Consider the following 21,459-nt stretch of genomic DNA (forward strand, 5'->3'; position numbering starts at 1 on the left):
CATATACGCGCCCCTGTCTACCGCAGCTCACCTCTGACGGGCTGAATTCCCTGGCAGAATTCAGCATTGCACACGAGCGCTATTTTGCGCTCGCGTAGAATCCCGCCCCCTGCCTGCGCACAACCAATCATGCACGGGCAGGAGTTGTCAATCTCCCCAGTCGGACTAGACCAGGGAGATTGAAATTCGCCACCTGAGAGGTGGCTAAAAGAGTAGGGAAGCAGCGCTCTGATGACCGCTACTTGTTAAATACGGTGTGCAGGTTCTCTTGTGAGAACCTGCAGTAGTAGACAGGCGAAAGCGTGCCGAAGAGGATGATAAATCGACCTTTAAGTATTCTATTAGTGCAGCTCTAGACTCAGTGACAAAGGCTCGGGATTTGTGCGACTCCCCCAGCGCAATAGAGGTAAGTTTACGCCGACCGGTGACGTTTTTCACCTGCAGCAAAGAAACATTTACATAAGTTTTAATTAAAATGAATGAAAATGTTACTGGATATTTAGTATTCGTTTTGTTTAAACCTAACTTGTGCAGCAAACAAATAATCTGAAAACTAAATGATCAGAATATTTGTTACAAATAATTAATCAGAAAGAAATTATTTGCTGCTGCAGGTCTAGTATGTATGTATGTGTGTATAGTATAGTGATATATTGTTCAACATATATCTATATATTATCTATCTATTTATTTATCTATCTTTCTATCTTTCTAGCTATTATCTATCTATCTATCTATCTATCTAGCTATTATCTATCTATCTATCTATCTAGCTATTATCTATCTATCTATCTATCTATCTATCTAGCTATTATCTATCTATCTATCTAGCTATTATCTATCTATCTATCTTTCTAGCTATCTTTCTAGCTATTATCTATCTATCTATCTATCTATCTATTATCTATATATCTGTTTGTCTATCTGTTGAATTAGTAAACACCAAATATGCATATTTCCCTGTTTGTTTCTCTCAGGGTCCACAAGGAGAGCCCGGCCCCCCAGGTCAGCAGGGAACCCCAGGAACTCAGGGTCTGATGGGTCCACAAGGTGCCACTGGTCCTCCAGGAGAGAAGGTAATTATACAGTAGGGCCAGGAACAGCCTGAGATGTGACGGATTTGTATGGGGTTTAATCTGTATGTATTCACTTACAGGGACCCCTAGGGAAACCTGGCCTTCCTGGCATCCCCGGATCAGACGGACCACCTGTAAGTACAGCACTGTATTCTAATCTATAAATGTGATATGTCTACACCACAAATAATAGATCAGGGGCCAGCAACCTTGGGCCCCTCAGATGTTTTGGAACTAAATTTCCCATGATGCTCAGACAGCCTAAAGAGTGTCTCAGCATCATGGGAAATGTAGTTCCAAAACATCTAAGGGGCCCAAAGTTACTTGCTTTAGATAATCCTGGTTTTTAGACATAGTAAATTGTTACAACTAATTACAACAATATTTAATGTATTAACGACTTTCTGTAATGATCAGTCCTAGAGGATTTTTTTTTTTTGCCATTCGCTCATAATTTCAGCTTTTTTATCTCTGGCTTAAAGGGGCAGAAAAAAAAGCAAAAAGAAAAGGCTAGAACATTCTATTATTGCAATATTGCTTAAACACACCTATTTGTGTACTGCTAACTCAACAGGATTGAGCACAATATTATCTATATGGCACACATGAACTAGCACTGTCTAACTTTAAAAAAACTTTCAAAATGCCCTGAGATAAGAGGCAGCCTTCAATGGCTTAGACATTAGCATATGAGCCTACTGAGGTTTAGTTTTAAGCTAAGAATACCAAGAGAACAAAGCAAATTTGATTATAAAACTAAATTGGAAAGTAGTTTAAAATTATGTGCCCTATCTGAATCATAAAAGTTTGATTCTGACTTATCTGTCCCTTTAATTCTATTGAAGCCGTATACCTCTTTCTAGCCCCGAATAACACTGGTAGAGATTCACTAACAACCTCTCTAAACACTTCCTGTTCACCATTGACTGTGTTATTCACTAAAGAATAGAGAGATGTGTGAAGTTTACTTAGTGAGCGCCATAGAAAAACATAGACAAAGGTGGGACTAGAGAGGTCTGAGAAACTGGACAGGCTGTTAGTGAATCTACCCTATTTTGTAGCACTTTTCCTACCAATGTTGGACTATTAAAGTGATGGTAAACTCTCCCCTTTTTAAAATCAGATCTCGATTGTTAGTGATATTTTACATGGAGTTTAATTGATCAGTTGAAATAAAGTTGCGCTACAACTTACTATTTAATATAGATATAAAATTCAAATACCTGCGCCTGCTTCAAAAGTAATTTTTTTTTCTGTGAGCTAAAGGTTTGATTTGTTGTCCAATCAACGCTCTAGTTACAACAAAAGTGCCATATGGGGAGGGCGCTGATTGGACAATTCAAACTTTTAGCTCACTTTTAGCTCACAGAAAATTTGACTTTGGTAGTGGGCGGCAGAGCACAGGGTATTTGAATTTCATATTTATATTAAAAAGCAAGTTATAGCACATCTTCTTTACAACTAATGAATTAAACTCTATCTAAAGTATCACTAACATTCTGGATCTGTTTTTATAAAGGGGGGTTACCATAACTTTAAGGTAGTGCTAGTTATACTAAGGGTTATACATTTCCGTGCTTAGAATGAAACTTATGTGTATGTATATTGTCTAAAAAACACCATAAAAAATATTACCCAAAACCTCAGTTTTCACTATGATAGCGATCCTCTTGTTCAGCTCAGACAGTGCCTGGTACAACTATCCAGGAATATCTAAGTCTCTAAAAATATATATAAAAAAATTATATGTCTCTAAAAAAAAAAATATAAGTATCTAATAAAACCTAAACTGAGATTATACCCAATCCTAGACTAAGCAATTAAAGGGACACTCAAGTCAAAATTAAACTTTAATGTCTACTTTTGCATGTTTTTGTAATTGAGAACAGTGTCAGTTCTAGACCTTTAACTGTGGAGACTAAACACTGAAAATGCAGAGTCAGGTTGCTCATGGGCAGAGTCATAAGTCTCCTTTGGTTGAAGTGTGGGTGGGTTGAGTTGCAAATGTTCAGTGGGGGAGGAGTAGAGCATTTGATGTGTTGACTGGCAGTTCAGGGGTGGGGCTAGATAAAGGGACACTGAACCCAAATTTTTTCTTTCGTGATTCAGATAGAGCATGCAATTTTAAGTAACTTTCTAATTTATTACTATTATTAATTTTTCTTTGTTCTCTTGCTATCTTTATTTGAAAAAGAAGGCATCTAAGCTAATGAGCCAGACAATTTTTGGTTCAGTCCCTGGACAGCACTTGTTTATTAGTGGTGAAATTATCCACCAATCAGCAAGAACAACCCAAGTTGTTCACCAAAAATGGGCCGACATCTAAACGTACATTCTTGCTTTTCAAATAACGATACCAAGATAATGAAGAAAATTTGATAATAGGAATAAATTAGAAAGTTGCTTAAAATTACATGCTCTATCTGAATCATGAAAGAGAAAATTTGGGTTCAGTGTCCCTTTAAGGATGTGACCAGAACGAAGGGGCAGATTTCACCCTCCCTTTGAGTCCAATGGCACAATAGGGTTGTAACTTAAAATACTTCAGGGCAGTTTTTCACCCCTGTAGAATGCCACTGATTAAGAACCCTCACCACTGGTATTCCAATCCATCAGTCAATCATTATATAGCTTTTATATATTTAATTCTATATCCTTCAACTTTGAATCCCCATTTGGCTTGTTTTGAGTAAAATATCTTTTGGTTGCTACCACAGCTTTGTGTATGCGCTCATGGAAATTAGCTAAGTTTTAACTTTCATATCCCGTTAACTAAATCAAATGGATTGGATTGGCATAGAAACAAGTCAAAACACACCTTATTTCAAAAGTTTTTTGTTTTTTTTAAGTCACTTGAAATTAACATTTCAATTTTAAGTTTAATATAACAAAATATAACATTGAATTTAAAAATAAAATTAAATGTAGAATGTCAAAGTGAACATTAGTTTTTTGAAAAAAATAAACACAATAGTTGATAATCGGAAATTTCATTAAAAAAAAAAAGGCAGTTAATATTAAAAATGACCCAGAAATATTCCCAAAAGCTGTTAATTAGTCATGGTTTTATCTGTAAAAATAATTAAAAAATTAACTAAATTTATTAAAAACAGGTAATGAATATTTTGCTAAAAAGTTAGGAATACTGATATATGTGTGCAAAAAAATCCTTAGCAATAAAATATGGTAAAGTGATTTTACTTGGTGCACTGCTGCTCCTGAGACCACTTAGGTATGCTTTTCAACAAAGGATACCAAGTGAATGAAGCAAATTAGATAACAGAAGTAAATTGGAAAGTCATTTAAAATTGCATGTTCTGCCTGAATAATAAAAGTTTAGTTTGACTTTACTGTCCCTTTAAGACACCATGATACCATCATCATGGTGTCTTAAAGGGACAGTAAACTCATCTCAGTGTCTTCACATGTTGCCCCTAAATGGGTATTGAAATTCAAAGATATGATGGTAGTAATGAAGAATCACCTGGGCTTGGGGCCTGCATGGGGAAGGAAAGAGATGCCCTTATATTGGGGGTAAACAATAGTGCTTCTATATGATGGCGTATACCTCCTTCCACATGTGGCATCAGATCAGTGAAGGTTGTATGGGGGTGTAAAACCCTGTTTAGCTGTAAAGGGCTCCATATATTAGGTGTGCTGTGTTTACCCCCCAATAGCGCCCCCCGCAATAGTAAGTTCTATAACCGCATTGACGCTTCTATAGCAGTTCTCCCCTGTGCTGCATTCTTAGTATAACGTCGCTGGTCTCTACCCTTTAGAGTAACATAATATCAACATTCTGAAATTTCTAGTTCTCATCTTAACATTTCATAATAAACATCTCAAGACGATTCTAGTAAAATGTCTTTACTGTCATAATAAATAGCTTTCAATAAAGTTAGTCAAACAAAACTTTATCAAAACATAGAAACCTAGAAGACATTTTTGCCTTGATCAAAAGAGAAATTTGTTTTTAATCTTGAATCACAGACTTATATTTACCATCCTGTCACTCAAAAGTCAAAATTTAAAGGGACAGTGTACTCCAGAATTTTTATTGTTTAAAAAGATATATAATCCCTTTATAACCCATTCCTCAGTTTTGCATAACCAACACAGCTATATTAATACACTTTTTACCTCTGTGATTACCTTATTATCTAAGCTTCTGCAGACTGTCCCCTTATTTCAGTTCTTTTGACAGACTAGCATTTTAGCCAATAAGTGCTGATTTATAAATAACTCAACGGGAGTGAACACAAATGTTATCTATAAGGCACAGATGAGCTAGAACTGTCTGTCTAACTGTAAAAAACTTTCAAAATGCACTGATAAGAGGCAGCCTTCAACGGCTTAGAAATTAGCATATGAGCCAACCTAGGTTTAGCTTTTTTAGGATTATACCAATATCCATGCAGTTTTTTTAATTATGTTTTATTTTCCTGCATTAAAATTGCACAAAAGTAAAAAAAGCACATTTCCATGACTTAGGCAGATCACACAATTATAATAGGCTTTTCAATTTACTTATATTATAACATTTACTTGGTATCCATTATTGAAAAGAATACCTAGGTAGGCTCAGAAACAGAAACACACTACTGGGAGCTAGCTACACATATATCTCTTGTCATTAGCTCACCAGGTGTGTTCAGCTAGCTCCCAGCAGTGCATTGCTGTTGTGGAACTGATTTTAACTCTGTGTTTTTAATGTAACTCATTTGCAGGGGTTAAACCAGTGGCATATTTAGGTTTTGTTCTAATTTACTTCAATTATCAATTTTACTTAGTTCTTTTGGTAGGCTTTGTTGAAAAAGCAAGTAGATAGGCTCCGGAGTGTATCTCAAGCAACCTATGCTGCCATCTAGTGATCAAAATACTTTTTGCTAAACTTCAGCTATACAGTTCTGACATGTGCATGATACCTACCTAGCAGCTAGATTACGAGTTTTGCGATATGAGTGAAAAAGCAGCGTTAAGGTTCTTTTTTCACCACCGCTGGTATTACGAGTTTTGCAGGTTTAGCTGCACCGCACACTTTTTTGGCCGTAACGCAACGTAATTACCGCAGCTTTCAAAAAGTCCTTTTTCAATGGGACTTCCATAGCGCCGGTATTACGAGTTTGCCTAAGAGGCCAAAAAGTGAGCAGTACAGCCTATACCGCTAAGATCCATACCGTAAACTAATAGTCGGTAGTTATGGGTTTTACGCTACAAAGCTGTAGCATAAAACTCATAACTAAAATGCTAAAAAGTACACTAATACCCATAAACTACCTATTAACCCCTAAACTGAGGCCCTCCCGCATCGCAAACACTAAAATTATTAACCCCTAATCTGCTGCTCCGGACACCGCCACCACTATAATAAACATATTAACCCCGAAACCACCGCACTCCCGCATCACAAACACTAGTTAAATATTATTAACCCTAAATCTGCTGCCCCTAACATCGCCGTCACCTACCTACATTTGTTAACCCATAATCTGCCGCCCCTAACGTCGCTGCCACTATGCTAAATTTATTACCCCCTAAACCTAAATCTAACCCTGACCCTAACACCCCTAACTTAAATATAATTAAAATAAATCTAAATAAAACCTACTATCATTACCTAAATAATTCCTATTTAAAACTAAATACTTACCTGTACTAACTACCTAGCTAAAATAAATACAAATTTACCTGTAAAATAAAACCTAACCTGCCTTACACTAACACCTATCCTTACACTACAATTAAATCAATTACATTAATTAAATACAATTACCTAAATTACAAAAAACAAACACTAAATTACACAAAATAAGAAAATAAATGATCAGATATTTAAATTAATTACACCTAATCTAATAGCCCTATAAAAAAAAAAACAACCCAAAATTAAAAAAAAAACCCTAGCCTAAACTAAACTACCAATAGCCCTTAAAGGAGCCTTTTGCAGAGCATTGCCCCAAAGAAATCAGCTCTTTTACCTGTAAAAAAAAAAAATACAAACACCCCCTAACAGTAAAACCTACCACCCACACAACCAACCCCCCCAAAAAAATCCTAACTAAAAAACCTAAGCTCCCCATTGCCCTGAAAAGGGCATTTGGATGGGCATTGCCCTTAAAAGGGCATTTAGCTCTTTTTCAAGTGCCCAAACCCCTAATCTAAAAATAAAACCCACCCAATAAACCCCCGAAGATCCACTTACAGAAGACCCGACTTCAATCCTCAACGAAGCCGGCAGAAGTCTTCATCCAACCGGGCAGAAGTCTTCATCCAACCGGGCAGAAGTCTTCATCCAGACGGCACGGAGCGGCTCCATCTTCAAGACATCCGGCACGGAGCATCCTCTTCAATCGACGTCTTCTTGCAGAATGAAGGTTCCTTTAAATTACGTCATTCAAGAAGATGGCATCCCTTTAATTCCGATTGGCTGATAGAATTCTATCAGATTTTATTTTACAGATACATTTGTATTTATTTTAGCTAGGTAGTTAGTAAATAGTTAATAACTATTTAGTAACTATTCTACCTAGTTAAAATAAATACAAACTTGCCTGTGAAATAAAAATAAAACCTAAGCTAGATACAATGTAACTATCAGTTATATTGCAGCTAGCTTAGGGTTTATTTTACAGGTAAGTATTTAGTTTTAAATAGGAATTATTTAGTTAATAATAGTAGGTTTTATTTAGATTTATTTTAATTACATTAAAGTTAGGGGGTGTTAGGGTTAGGGCTTAATAACTTTAGTATAGTGGCGGTGACATTGGGGACGGCAGATTTGGGGTTAATAAGTGTAGGTAGGTGGCGGCAACATTGGGGCGGCATATTAGGGGTTAATAACTGTAATGTAGGTGGCAGCAGTGGTGGGGTGGCAGATTAGGTGTTAATAAGTGTAATGTAGGTGTCGGCAATTAGGGGTGTTTAGACTCAGGGTTTATGTTAGGGTGTTAGGTATAAATATAAATTTAGTTTCCCCATAGGAATCAATGGGGCTGCGTTACGGAGCTTTACGCTGCTTTGTTGCAGGTGTTAGGCTTTTATTTCAGATGTCTCTCCCCATTGATGGCTATGGGGAAATCGTGCACGAACACGTAAAACCAGCTCACCGCAGCGCTGGTATTGGAGTGCGGTATGGAGCTCAATTTTGCTTTACGCTCACATATTGCCTGATAACGCTGGGTTTTTGTAAACCTGTAATACCAGCGCTGTAGGTAAGTGAGCGGTGCCGCTCATAACGCAAAACTCGTAATCTAGCCGTAAGTAAATTGAATAATAAAAGTAAACTGGATTTTTTTAAAATTGTTTGCTTTATCTGAATTATGAAAAAAAATATTGGATTTTGTGTCCTTTTAAGCAACAAATCCCCTTTAAATACTATTCTTTTGGATACATTGCTCCTTGAGTGGTTCATTTTATAAGTCTCCTGAATAAGAAAATATTCTAGTTAATTACATTGAAAACTACTAGACTGACAACTGAAAATTAATGTTCAATATATCTCTCATATGTTGCAGGGTCATCCAGGAAAAGAGGGTCCAGGAGGGACTAAGGGTAATCAAGTAAGTATCCTAAAATTAGGATAGTACCTATCTAACAGTTCATCCACCTGGAGAAATTCCCCCTGCATGGTGTTTACCCCTATTGTCTAACCAGCTCTTTCTCTTATGTAGGGTCCCCTCGGTGTACAAGGTACCATTGGTTACCCAGGACCCCGGGGTGGAAAGGTAAAGTGATTCTGATATCTTAAAACCCCTTTCCGCTCTTTATTTTCAGTGGCTTCACATCACTTCAATACTCTCCTTTTCTTTTGTATTATTTTTATTTCCCTCTTCCTCTATCACATGTTCCTCCTCTGTATATCTCACCTTCCTCTATCACATGTTTGCTCTCAGTATATCTCACCTTCCTCTATCACATGTTCCTCCTCAGTATATATCACCTTCCTCTATCACATGTTCTTCCTCAGTATATAACACCTTCCTCTATCACATGTTCCTCCTCAGTATATCTCACCTTCCTCTATCAGATGTTCTTCCTGAGTATATATCACCTTCCTCTATCAGATGTTCCTCCTCAGTATATCTCACCTTCCTCTATCACACGTTCCCCCTCAGTATATCTCACCTTCCTCTATCAGATGTTCCTTCTCAGTATATCTCACCTTCCTCTATCATATATTTATCCTCAGTATATATCACCTTCCTCTATCACAGGTTCCTCCTCCGTATATATCACCTTCCTCTATCACATGTTCCTCCTCAGTATATCTCACCTTCCTCTATTACATGTTCCTCCTCAGTATATCTCACCTTCCTCTATCACATGTTCCTCCTCCGTATATATCACCTTCCTCTATCACATGTTCCTCCTCAGTATATCTCACCTTCCTCTATCAGATGTTCCTGCTCAGTATATATCACCTTCCTCTATCACATGTTCCTCCTCAGTATATATCACCTTCCTTTATCACCTGTTCCTCCTCAATATATCTCACCTTCCTCTATCAGGTGTTCCTCCTCAGTATATCTCACCTTCCTCTATCACACGTTCCTCCTCAGTATATCTCACCTTCCTCTATCACATGTTCCTCCTCAGTATATCTCACCTTCCTCTATCACATGTTCCTCCTCCGTATATATCACCTTCCTCTATCACATGTTCCTCCTCAGTATATCCTTCCTCTATCACATGTTCCTCCTCAGTATATCCTTCCTCTATCCCATGTTCCTCCTCAGTATATCTCACCTTCCTCTATCACATGTTCCTCCTCAGTATATCTCACCTTCCTCTATCACATGTTCCTCCTCAGTATATCTCACCTTCCTCTATCAAATGTTTTTCCTCAGTATATCTTACCTTCCTCTATCACATGTTCCTCCTCAGTATATCTCACCTTCCTCTATTAGATGTTCCTCCTCAGTATATCTCACCTTCCTCTATTAGATGTTCCTCCTTAGTATATCTCACCTTCCTCTATCACATGTTCCTCCTCAGTATATCTCACCTTCCTCTATCACATGTTCCTTGTCAGTATATATCACCTTCCTCTATCACATGTTCCTCCTCAGTATATATCACCTTCCTCTATCACATGTTCTTCCTCAGTATATCTCACCTTCCTCTATCACATGTTCCTCCTCAGTATATCTCACCTTCCTCTATCACATGTTCCTCCCCAGTATATCTCACCTTTCTCTATCACACGTTCCTCCTCAGTATATCTCACCTTCCTCTATCACACGTTCCTCCTCAGTATATCTCACCTTTCTCTATCACATGTTCCTCCTCAGTATATCTCACCTTCCTCTATCACACGTTCCTCCTCAGTATATCTCACCTTTCTCTATCACATGTTCCTCCTCAGTATATATCACCTTCCTCTATCAAATGTTCTTCCTCAGTATATCTCACCTTCCTCTATCACATGTTCCTCCTCAGTATATCTCACCTTCCTCTATCACATGTTCCTCCTCAGTATATATCACCTTCCTCTATCACACGTTCCTCCTCAGTATATCTCACCTTCCTCTATCACACGTTCCTCCTCAGTATATCTCACCTTTCTTTATCACATGTTCCTCCTCAGTATATATCACCTTCCTCTATCACACGTTCCTCCTCAGTATATCTCACCTTCCTCTATCACACGTTCCTCCTCAGTATATCTCACCTTTCTTTATCACATGTTCCTCCTCAGTATATATCACCTTCCTCTATCACACGTTCCTCCTCAGTATATCTCACCTTCCTCTATCACACGTTCCTCCTCAGTATATCTCACCTTTCTTTATCACATGTTCCTCCTCAGTATATATCACCTTCCTCTATCACATGTTCCTCCTCAGTATATCTCACCTTCCTCTATCACATGTTCCTCCTCAGTATATCTCACCTTCCTCTATCAGATGTTCCTCCTCAGTATATCTCACCTTTCTCTATCACATGTTCCTCCTCAGTATACCTCATCTTCCTCTATCACATGTTCCTCCTCAGTATATCTCACCTTCCTCTATCACATGTTCCTCCTCAGTATATCTCACCTTCCTCTATCACACGTTCCTCCTCAGTATATCTCACCTTCCTCTATCACACGTTCCTCCTCAGTATATCTCACCTTCCTCTATCACATGTTCCTCCTCAGTATATCTCACCTTCCTCTATCACACATTCCTCCTCAGTATATCTCACCTTCCTCTATCACATTTTCCTCCTCAGTATATCTCACCTTCCTCTATCACATGTTCCTCCTCAGTATATCTCACCTTCCTCTATCACATGTTCCTCCTCAGTATATCTCACCTTCCTCTATAACATGTTCCTCCTCAGTATATCTCACCTTCCTCTATCACATGTTCCTCCTCAGTATATATCACCTTCCTCTATCACACGTTCCTCCTCAGTATATCTCACCTTCCTCTATCACATGTTTGCTCTCAGTATATCTCACCTTCCTCTATCAGATGTTCCTCCTCAGTATATCTCACCTTCCTCTATCACATATTCCTCCCCAGTATATCTCACCTTCCTCTATCACACGTTCCTCCTCAGTATATCTCACCTTCCTCTATCACATGTTCCTCCTCAGTATGTCTCACCTTCCTCTATCAGATGTTCCTCCTCAGTATATCTCACCTTCCTCTATCATATGTTCCTCATCAGTATATCTCACCTTTCTCTATCACATGTTCCTCCTCAGTATACCTCATCTTCCTCTATCACATGTTCCTCCTCAGTATATCTCACCTTCCTCTATCACATGTTCCTCCTCAGTATAGCCCACCTTCATCTAGCATACCTCATTCATTTTTCATCTCCATGTTGGCCTTTCCCTCTCATTCACATGGTTTTCTCTCTGTTTACAGGGTATTGATGGGATTCGTGGTCTTAAAGGACATAAAGGAGAGAAGGTACAAGAAATATGATTTATTTTGTTTTAAGCTTCACATACTATAATTCATGTTTCTGCCGACCTTTCACACTATCTCTACCCATGTACATGATAGTGTTCCTGTATCACAGTGAGGGATAATTTGCTAACACATTGGGGCCACAGATATTTAAGAAGCCTTAAAGGCTGCTTTTAATTTATGGAAATTAAACACACAAATAATATATTTCCTAAAAATGTCTAGTGCCACAGGCCCAGTTCTAAGTAATGTTGCAGGGTACCCTCTGTTTGGTTTTCTCTTTTTCAGAGGGCGCCTTTGAGTTTGTCCACTAACCAGAAGTCCTAAACGCTGCTATGTTTAGTTTTGCTTTTTTAATGGGGACACAAAATATAAGGCACACATTCAATGGGGCCACAAAAACGTTTGCAGGGGGCCACATGTGGCCCATTGGACGTCAGTTGGCCGTCCCTGATGTATAACATACTTGTAATTTGCTTTTCTAGAGTTTTCCATTAATAGCTCCACTTCCCTCATACCAGGTTTGTTGACAAGTGCTTGTGTTTCCTTCACAGGGTGAAGATGGATTCCCGGGATTCAAAGGTGACTTTGGAGTGAAAGGTGACAAGGTGAGTTTTTTTTTATAATCACACAAAGAGAGATCTGTGGTGCATAATATCTATATATCATAACATTTAATTTGTAATAGCATCTTATTTATCCATTACTTAACGTAGATCAGTATTGGCTAACCATGCACCTCAGATGTTTTGAAGCTACATTTCCCATGATGCTCAACTAGACCTCAGAGTTCCTAAGCTTCATGGAAAATGTAGTTTCAAAACATCTCTGGAGCCAAGGTTAGTCATCGCTGCCCTAGATAATAGGAAAGGGTTAAACATAACTATTGTTTGTTGACTAATATAACTCACACTTCTGATTGGCTCACCAACATTTTCCTGCTCCAGAGCTCCAATACTTGCAGCTTCTTATGCTGGGATTTATCCATGTGTTTAATACTTATGTGAGGGTTACATAGGAACAGTGATGCAAACATTGCAAACACTAATGAATAAGAATATCCTATTCCTTTTAAGTACCTTACAGCTATTCCTGAATCTTTAGCAATATGATCTATCTATCATCTATCTATCTATCTATCTATCTATCTATCTATCTATCTTTATCTTTCTATCTATCAATCAATCAATCAATCAATCTATCTATCTACCTATCTATTTACCTATCTACCTATCTATGTATGTATGTATGTATCTATCTATCTATCTATCTATCTATATATCTATCTATCATCTATCTATCTATCTATCTATCTATCTATCTATCTATCTATCTATCTATCTATCAATCTATCATCTATCAATCTCTCCTCAAAGTGATATTGCTTTTTCTGTTCTTTCTCTCTCCTCACATTTGTTTTTTAAATGTATATCTCTTGCACATTGGGCTTAATGTGCTAAACAGTGTATGCTGCTTTCAAGCCCTTGTGGGGTTGCAAGCCTGCTTTCCACAATGTAAAAAACTGTTGCTCAAGAGATGGGGAAGGTATTACAAATGCAAGCGAATATGCAATGATACACCTGGGTATATATATTCACCCCATTAATCTTTTTAAAGGGTGAAGGTGGAGTTCCAGGGTCTCGAGGAGAAGATGGCCCTGAGGGTCCAAAGGGGAGATCAGGTCCCCCAGGTGACCCAGGTCCCCTCGGATTGCTTGGGGAGAAGGTAAGACGTGGAAGCCTTCTAGATGAGACCTCACACATTTATCACAATACACATCTGTGACCAGCTTCTTTCTCTTCCATTTCCTAGGGCAAACTGGGCGTACCAGGTCTGCCAGGGTATCCAGGACGCCAGGGAACTAAGGTATGTAGGTGACGATAGGCACAGGGGCCACTAAGAATACGACAAAATAAGAGGGGTCTTAACCTATTGTAAGCTCATGAGTCCACCTGTCCCGTTGATCATTTTATGTAAAGATAACTCAAGGCAGGGCCCTCTACAATTATGTTTTATATAAATGTATTCTGATGATTGTACTCCTCCATACCTGTATACTTAAAGGACCACTCAAAGCAGTAGGATTATATAATTAACAAGTGCACAATAAAAAGACAATGATTTAAAACCTACTCTGAATTTCAAATAAGCATTATATTTTTTTTCTGGCAAATTCATTTTTTCTCTTATTTTCCGGCCCCCTGTATCATGTGACAGACATCAGCCAATCACAGACTAGTATACAATATGTATAACCTGTGAGCTTGTGCACATGCTCAGTAGGATCTTGTTCCCCAGAAAGTGTGAATATAAAAAGACTGTGCAAAACTTGATAATGGAAGTAAATTGGAAAGTGTCTTAAAACTGCTGCTCTTTCTGAATCCTAAAAGTTTATTTTGACTTGAGTGTCCCTTTAATGTTACGGCGCTGAGTACTATATTGCTGCTTTATAAATAAACAATGATAATAATATTCTTTATTATATTACAGGGATCACTTGGTTTCCCAGGATTCCCCGGGACTAACGGAGAGAAAGGAGCAAGGGTATGACAATCCTCACTTTACGCCATAAAACAAATCCTATTTATACTTTACGATTATAGGGTATCACTGTCTATTTTAGTACAGGCCTGCCGCCATTTGCTATGCTACCATATTATTTTCACAAGGTTGGCATCTCAGTTTATACAAGAGACGCAGTGTTAACTGGTGGGTTTGTCTCTAGAGAAAACAAATTGGTTGTAAGTTGATCCTTTTTAGTGACCAAATGCATTCTTTATAGATGAACTACAGAACGAAACCATTTGTTAGGAGTAAAGGCTTCAACGCATTGTGTAGCAGTTTATTGGAGCCATCTCTGGCAGCCAAAGGGTTAAAACTTAAACTGCATTTAGCATTAGTAAAGCTGTACTGTCTAAATATAGGTAGATCTTGTATCAAATAAGTCAGTGGAAATATAGAATTTTGTATATTCAATCAAGTATGTTTTTGGTCATCTTTTTTACTATGGTCTTTGTCTTGAGGCTGTGTTTGAATTCACATCTGTAATCTTATTGGCTACAAATATCAACAGCCAATCAAAATACAGAAAATTCCAATCTGTTTTAAATCTTCTAATATTGAAAACATTCTATTTCCATAACCTTTACAAGCATATCTGGAATAGACTGATCACCCCCGTATAAAAATGAGTTATTTAGGTGTTACATATGGTTTTGATGGTTTTTCTATTAATTATATATGGTGATGATCTTGGTAACATAACACTATATGAACAAATTGTCTTGTCTGTTGTTCCAACATGTTTAGCAATAAGGGAATGTCTAGACGATTTGTTCCACCTGACTTTTGTTCTACCATTTGGATATTTCTGTAGACTGAATGTTAAAAGGGCATCATGCTGTAAAATTGGTTTTACCTTAATGAGATTTTAATGACTTATTATACAAGCTGCAGAGTTTAACATGTATGGGAATTGCAACTTTAACTTTATTTTTGCATATGAAATAGCTGTTAATTCTCATTTCAAGAATTACCCACTCAAATGGGCTGAGCATGCAAGGAGAGCAGACTTTGTTATCTTATCTCTCTATATACGCAAATTCCTCCTTATCTTATCACTTGCTGTATACATCTATACCCATAGAAAGGGCCAAATGATCAAAAACTCGCCAGCATTGAGAGAAATTGCACTAAATCTTTGGAGGCTTTTTTGAGCATTATATTGCAATATATGTGTTTCTCCTTCACATTCAGAACTCTGCATAGTGAAATAAACAGCTCTCAATCTAAACATTACATTTCTATAATTCTTTAAGGGACCTAGCAATACTGACAAGACTTAGATAATCTCGCTAGACCAGAGAGCTATAGATTATCGTGTCCTTAGAGAGAACAAGTGAAATGAACATTTTAGTTCCTCTCTCTCCCACGCCTACTGGGAGTGTGATTTCTTTAGCACCTTCTTGTTCATATAACTTTTCTTATTTCTAAAATTTTCAGCATAGGTGGGAATAGTACAGGCTAAAATAGCCTTTCAATTGACAAAATAAAGGTAAAGGATCTATTTGTAAACAATTTAAAGGGATACTAAATCCAATTTTTTTATTTCACAATTTAGATAGAGCATGCACTTTTAAGCAACTTTCTAATTTACTCCTATTATCAATTTTTCTTTGTTTGTTTGGTATCTTTATTTAAAAAGCAGGAATGTAAGCTTTAGGAACCAGATCATTTTTGGTTTAGCACCTGGGTAGCACTTGCTGATTGCTGTCTAAAAGTAGCCACCAATCAGCAAGCGCTACCCAGGTGCTGAACCAAAAATATGATAGCTCTTAAGTTTACATTCCTGCTTTTCAAATAAAGATACCAAGAGAACGATGAAAAATTGATAATAGGAGTAAATTAGAAAGTTGCTTAAAATTGCATGCTCTATCTGAATCATGAAAGGGAAAAAATGAGTTTATTGTCCCTTTAAGTTTCTGAATTATACAATGAAAGTTTTAAAAAGCTCCTAGATATAGCTTCAATTTACCGTTTGATTTTGCCCTTACTGGGAGTGTAGCTGATTATTACTTCTGATAGATCAGATCTGACCATATTCAGTTGAGAAGGCAGTGATGTCAGGTTGCTACTTGGACCTAATCTGTTAGCTCAGTGTAGTTTATGATGTCACCAGCCAGCTAAATCGCCTAACTGCAGAATGACCTTTTTTCCATTGTATTATGAACCTTTTTTTTTTTTTTTGCGGAAATCCTTTATTGTTTTAGTAAATGTTGCCAGTTTGACAGATTATTATGGGATATTACTTTTTACTGAGTGGGTATGAATAATTTGATTTTATGTTCTATGTGGTTGAAATGTTATGTTAATTCTTTGTTTTTTTACCTGCAGGGTCTTTCAGGCAAATCTGGACCAAGAGGAGAGAGGGGTCCCTCGGTATGTAACCAGTGATATATTGACTCCTTACACAGTGATTTGTTTATCAAGTTAAATTAAACACCTCTGCAATGTGTGTGATATTTCACCTTTCATTATTGTATGATTAACTCATAAAATACCTTTTTTTTCCAGGGTCCCAGAGGCCAGAGAGGTCCTAGGGGGGCCACAGGAAAGTCTGGTCCCAAGGTCAGTATAAAATCACCTAATTCCAGCATAAATCTATTTGTATCTATATATTCATGATGTGCCTGCTATTTGGTGTTTGTTTGTTACATTATGTTAGTATCAAGGTATCACCAAACAAATGTTTTATTTATTTATCTTGAAAATCTTTAAATTATATGGGTGAATAAGATTAAAGGGACACTAAACCCAAATTGAAAATGAATCAGAAAGAGCAGCAATTTTAAGCAGCTTTCTAATTTACTCCTATTATAAATTTGTCTTTGTTCTATTGCTATCTTTATTTAAAAAGCAGGAGTGTAAAGCTTAGGAGCCGGCCTATTTTAGGTTCAGCACCCTGGATAGAACTTGCTTATTGGTGACTCATTCAGCTAACCAATAAACAGGCTTAACCCAGGTTCTGAACCAAAAATGGGTCGGCTCCTAAGCTTTACATTCCTGCTTTTAAATAAAGATAGCATTAGAACAAGGAAAAAATTATAATTGGAGTAAATTAGAAAGTTGTTAAAAATTGCCTGCTCTATCTGAATCATGAAAGAAAATTGTAGGATTTAGAATCCCTTTAAGCTATATTATTGTTTTGGGCCTTTTTCCTGCAAAAAAAACCCCAAAACTTTTATATAACTTATGTAAATATTGGCAGACATAGAAATTCATACGAAATGTGATAAGCTAATTGGTTACTATATATAATCATCTTGAGTTGCATTGAGGGTTACCTGTATATGCAGATGTTGATATAACCTTAACCATCTTAAGGTCGCCACTCGCCAGTCATTAAAATGAGTGACTGGCGACAATCTTGCAACTCTTTCATCAACAGTAAGATTTTGGTACACAAGAGATCTCCACTCAAGATGTTGTGGTCTCACTCTCATTGACATTAATTCTGCTGTTGTGCAAATGTAGACGGATAGAATCCATATACCTTACTACTGTGTACACATGGGGCCGATTGACTAAAGTGCGGACAGACATGATACGATGTAGCGTATCATGTCCGCTGCATTTATCATTGCACCAGCAATTCTTGTGAACTGCTGGTGCAATACCGCCCCATGCAGATTCTCGCCCAATCGGCTGCTAGAAGGGGGTGCCAATCAGCCTGATCGTATAGGATCGGGCGGATTAAAGACCGCAGCCTCAGAGCAGGCTGACAAGTCTTTAGACCGCTGCTTTATAACTACTGTTTCTGGCGAGCCTGAAGTTTTGCGCAGAAACAGGGACATTCTGATCTTGATAATTCGGCTCCATAGTGTGAGATTTTGTTGATATGTCGTTTGCGTCATAACTAATTGTATGTATTTATACTGCCTTAATAACTGGTTTCTTTTTTTTCCTTTTCTTTTTTCGAAAACACAGGGTACATCGGGAGGTGACGGACCTTCTGGACCCTTAGGAGAGAGAGTAAGTTTCCTTTTTAAACCCCATAATCTTTGATTGTTTTTACTGTTTTATGAGTCCTTGATCACCATTTTCTTTCCATACCCAAAGTTCTTAACTTTTATTAAAAGGGACATGAAACCCAAACTTTTTATTTCATGATTTAGGTAGAACATACCATTTTAAACAACTTTTCAGTTTACTTCTATTATCAAATTTGCTTCATTCTCTTGGTATTATTTGTTGAAGGAGCAGCAATGCACCACTGGTTTCTAACTGAGCACATGGGTGAGCCAATGACAATCAGTATATATATGCAGCCACCAATCAGCAGCTAGATCCTAGGTTCTTTGCTGCTCCTGAGCTTTCCTAGTTAAACCTTTCCAGCAAAGGATAACAAGAGAAGGAAGCAAATTAAATAATAGAAGTAAATTGGAAAGATGTTTAAAATTGTATTCTCTGTCTAAATCATGAATGTCTAATTATGACTTTACTGTTCCTTTAATCTACTGTTCCTTTCTCCTTGTAAATGTCTGTATATCTTGTATCCACCTCTCTGTCCACCTGTCTATCTATCTCTTTGTCTGTCTATCCATTGTTCTTTCTGTCTATCCATCTGTCAATCCATCTCTATATCCATCTATCTGTTTGTATATGTGTGTGTATATATATATATATATATATATATATATATATATATATATATATTTTCTCTTCCACATGTGTGCATTCTCACTTTGAGAGAAGGGACAACCGCCATGGAGCTATTAAAGTATCAATAAACTAACAAAATTCTAGTTAGCCCCTGGACAAAGCGCAGATTAGAGGGAAGGGGCCTTTGACCCCGGGGAGGAGACAGTCCCCATGACGTTAGAGGGGTGTGGTCTCAACGAGGTCGTGGGGTAAGAGAAAGGAGTGGCGGTCATCTTTGAGGAATAAAAAGTTCAGAGCAGGCAGAAAGTTGCCCTCCCCCCATATTTCAGTGTTTTGGGTTTTCTATTTGTCACAGCGATTGCGGGTGTTAGTCCCCTCACGTAAGCAAGTTGACTACGGCCATAAGTGAAAGGGTTAACCTCCCCACGGGGTGGGAGAGCAGGTTAAGTAGCTTCTTGGACACGGGTTCCTTGGAGCGGTGGGTAAAATAACGGACTTAATTTAAGTCCAGGTAATAAAGTACGGCCTGGTCAACAAGTAAATGGAGGATGAAGATTTAAAATGGGACTAGCATTTCAGGGGTGTGTTCTAGCTGGTTCCAGTTAATAAAATGTTATGTGGTTATAAAGAGTTTGTTATTTATTTATGTTTTATTAAAATGGTTATTTAATAAAAGGCTGTGGACAAAATTGACCAAAGAACAAGTCTCAGTGTATTTATTAATAGTAACTTGTTAAAGGTAATCAATGCTTGAAAGTGGACAATATTTAGACGACTCATGGGGTCAAAGCACTCACTGGACTTTAGTCAGCAGTTAATCAGCAATAAAGAGTTTTAACTGCTGATTAAAGTCCAGTGAGTGCTTAGAATTGTTAGTTTATATATATAAATATGTTCATTTATAGGGCTTCTACATTTTACATAGCACTATACACAGGTACACTACATAATGTAAACAAACTGGAATAACAATGAAATATTCCTTCAATACACACATTCTTCTATTTTTTCCTTTTGTTCCCCCATATCTATCTTCCTCTCTGATTTATTTTACTTTATCCATTTCTAATCACATCCCAATAATGTTTAACTTCTTCTCTTTTTAGGGTCTTCCTGGACCTCAGGGTTCCAACGGCTTCCCAGGACCAAAAGGACCTCCTGTAAGTATATTTTGGAGATATTATCACACAACCTCTGAAAAAGAGAAATATGTTGGATGGTTTATCTTAAGACATAACAGTACAGACTAAATGATTTATCTTCTTTTATTGGTTGTCATATCCAAAAACCCTCACAGTCAAAGCCCTGAACCCACTGAAATAAATTTATTTACACCTAACTGCTAATCCAAAGTCCACATTTTCTTAAAATCTCTTAAAAGAGCAAACATTTGAGACCTAAAAGTATAACATATTTAATCTATCTTAAACAAATAAATTCTAATTCTTAATTTCTTTGCAGTGGTTAAACACATTGTAGTAAGAAAATGCCCTAGGGCATTAGAGGATTTCTTTGTGAAATTGTATGCCCCTTTAAATTATATTATTTGAATTGTAGACTATACTTTTTAAAGTGAGGGAGAGCCTAGGAATGCCAGAAAAAATATATATTAAAGATCCCTTACTACAAATCCTAGTACTATCACTATCACAAGTCCAATACTATGGGGCATATGTATCAAGGTCCGTATGGAGCTTGATGCCCCGTGTTTCTGGCGAGCCTGCAGGCTTCTCGGAAATACAAGTTATGAAGCAGCGGTCTAAAGACCGCTGCTCCATAACCTGTCCGCCTGCTCTGAGGCGGCGGACAGACATCGCCGGAAATCAACCCAATTGAATATGATCGGGTTGATTGACACCCCCTGCTAACAGCTGTTTGGCCATGAATCTGCAGGGGGCGGCATTGCACCAGTAATTCACAAGAACTGCTGGTGCAATGATAAATGCTGAGAGCGTATGCTGTCAGCATTTATCAATGTGCAGCGGAAATTATCCGCAATATCGGATCATGTCTGCTCGCACAATGATAATTTGGCCTCTATGGATTCACTAGTAATAGTATTGGGTGTAGGTTATTTATCTGCCCATAGCTTACGTTATTCTCACAATAAAATTGTTGATTTCTGTAAGTTAAAGGGACATTCCAGCTAAAACTGGAATTTACATGGATGCATTTAGGTTTTGAATGGAAGCATTTTTGTAATATACATGTATTAGCAAAAATGCTTCTAATAAAAGCTATAGCTGTTTAAAAGGTGTATTTTAGTATGCACCGTGCACGAGCATTTTAAACACAGCACTTGCTCAGAGAGCCTA

General features: G+C 37.5%; 1 protein-coding gene across 7 annotated transcripts in view; it reads left to right on the plus strand.

Annotated features, from left to right (window-relative positions):
- The window catches only part of COL11A2 (collagen type XI alpha 2 chain), a 156,800-nt gene that overhangs the window by 89,415 nt on the left and 45,926 nt on the right, over window positions 1–21,459 (plus strand). For all 7 annotated transcript variants that reach the window (XM_053721915.1, XM_053721909.1, XM_053721910.1 and 4 more), the window contains 13 exons: window positions 978–1,076; window positions 1,157–1,210; window positions 8,591–8,635; window positions 8,747–8,800; window positions 11,939–11,983; window positions 12,538–12,591; window positions 13,601–13,708; window positions 13,796–13,849; window positions 14,474–14,527; window positions 16,877–16,921; window positions 17,057–17,110; window positions 18,470–18,514; window positions 20,251–20,304. In XM_053721915.1, the coding sequence (XP_053577890.1) occupies window positions 978–1,076; window positions 1,157–1,210; window positions 8,591–8,635; window positions 8,747–8,800; window positions 11,939–11,983; window positions 12,538–12,591; window positions 13,601–13,708; window positions 13,796–13,849; window positions 14,474–14,527; window positions 16,877–16,921; window positions 17,057–17,110; window positions 18,470–18,514; window positions 20,251–20,304 (765 nt within the window). The remainder of the gene's footprint in view (window positions 1–977; window positions 1,077–1,156; window positions 1,211–8,590; window positions 8,636–8,746; window positions 8,801–11,938; window positions 11,984–12,537; window positions 12,592–13,600; window positions 13,709–13,795; window positions 13,850–14,473; window positions 14,528–16,876; window positions 16,922–17,056; window positions 17,111–18,469; window positions 18,515–20,250; window positions 20,305–21,459) is intronic.

Source organism: Bombina bombina, chromosome 7, assembly GCF_027579735.1.
Source record: "Bombina bombina isolate aBomBom1 chromosome 7, aBomBom1.pri, whole genome shotgun sequence".
Classification (NCBI taxonomy): domain Eukaryota; kingdom Metazoa; phylum Chordata; class Amphibia; order Anura; family Bombinatoridae; genus Bombina; species Bombina bombina.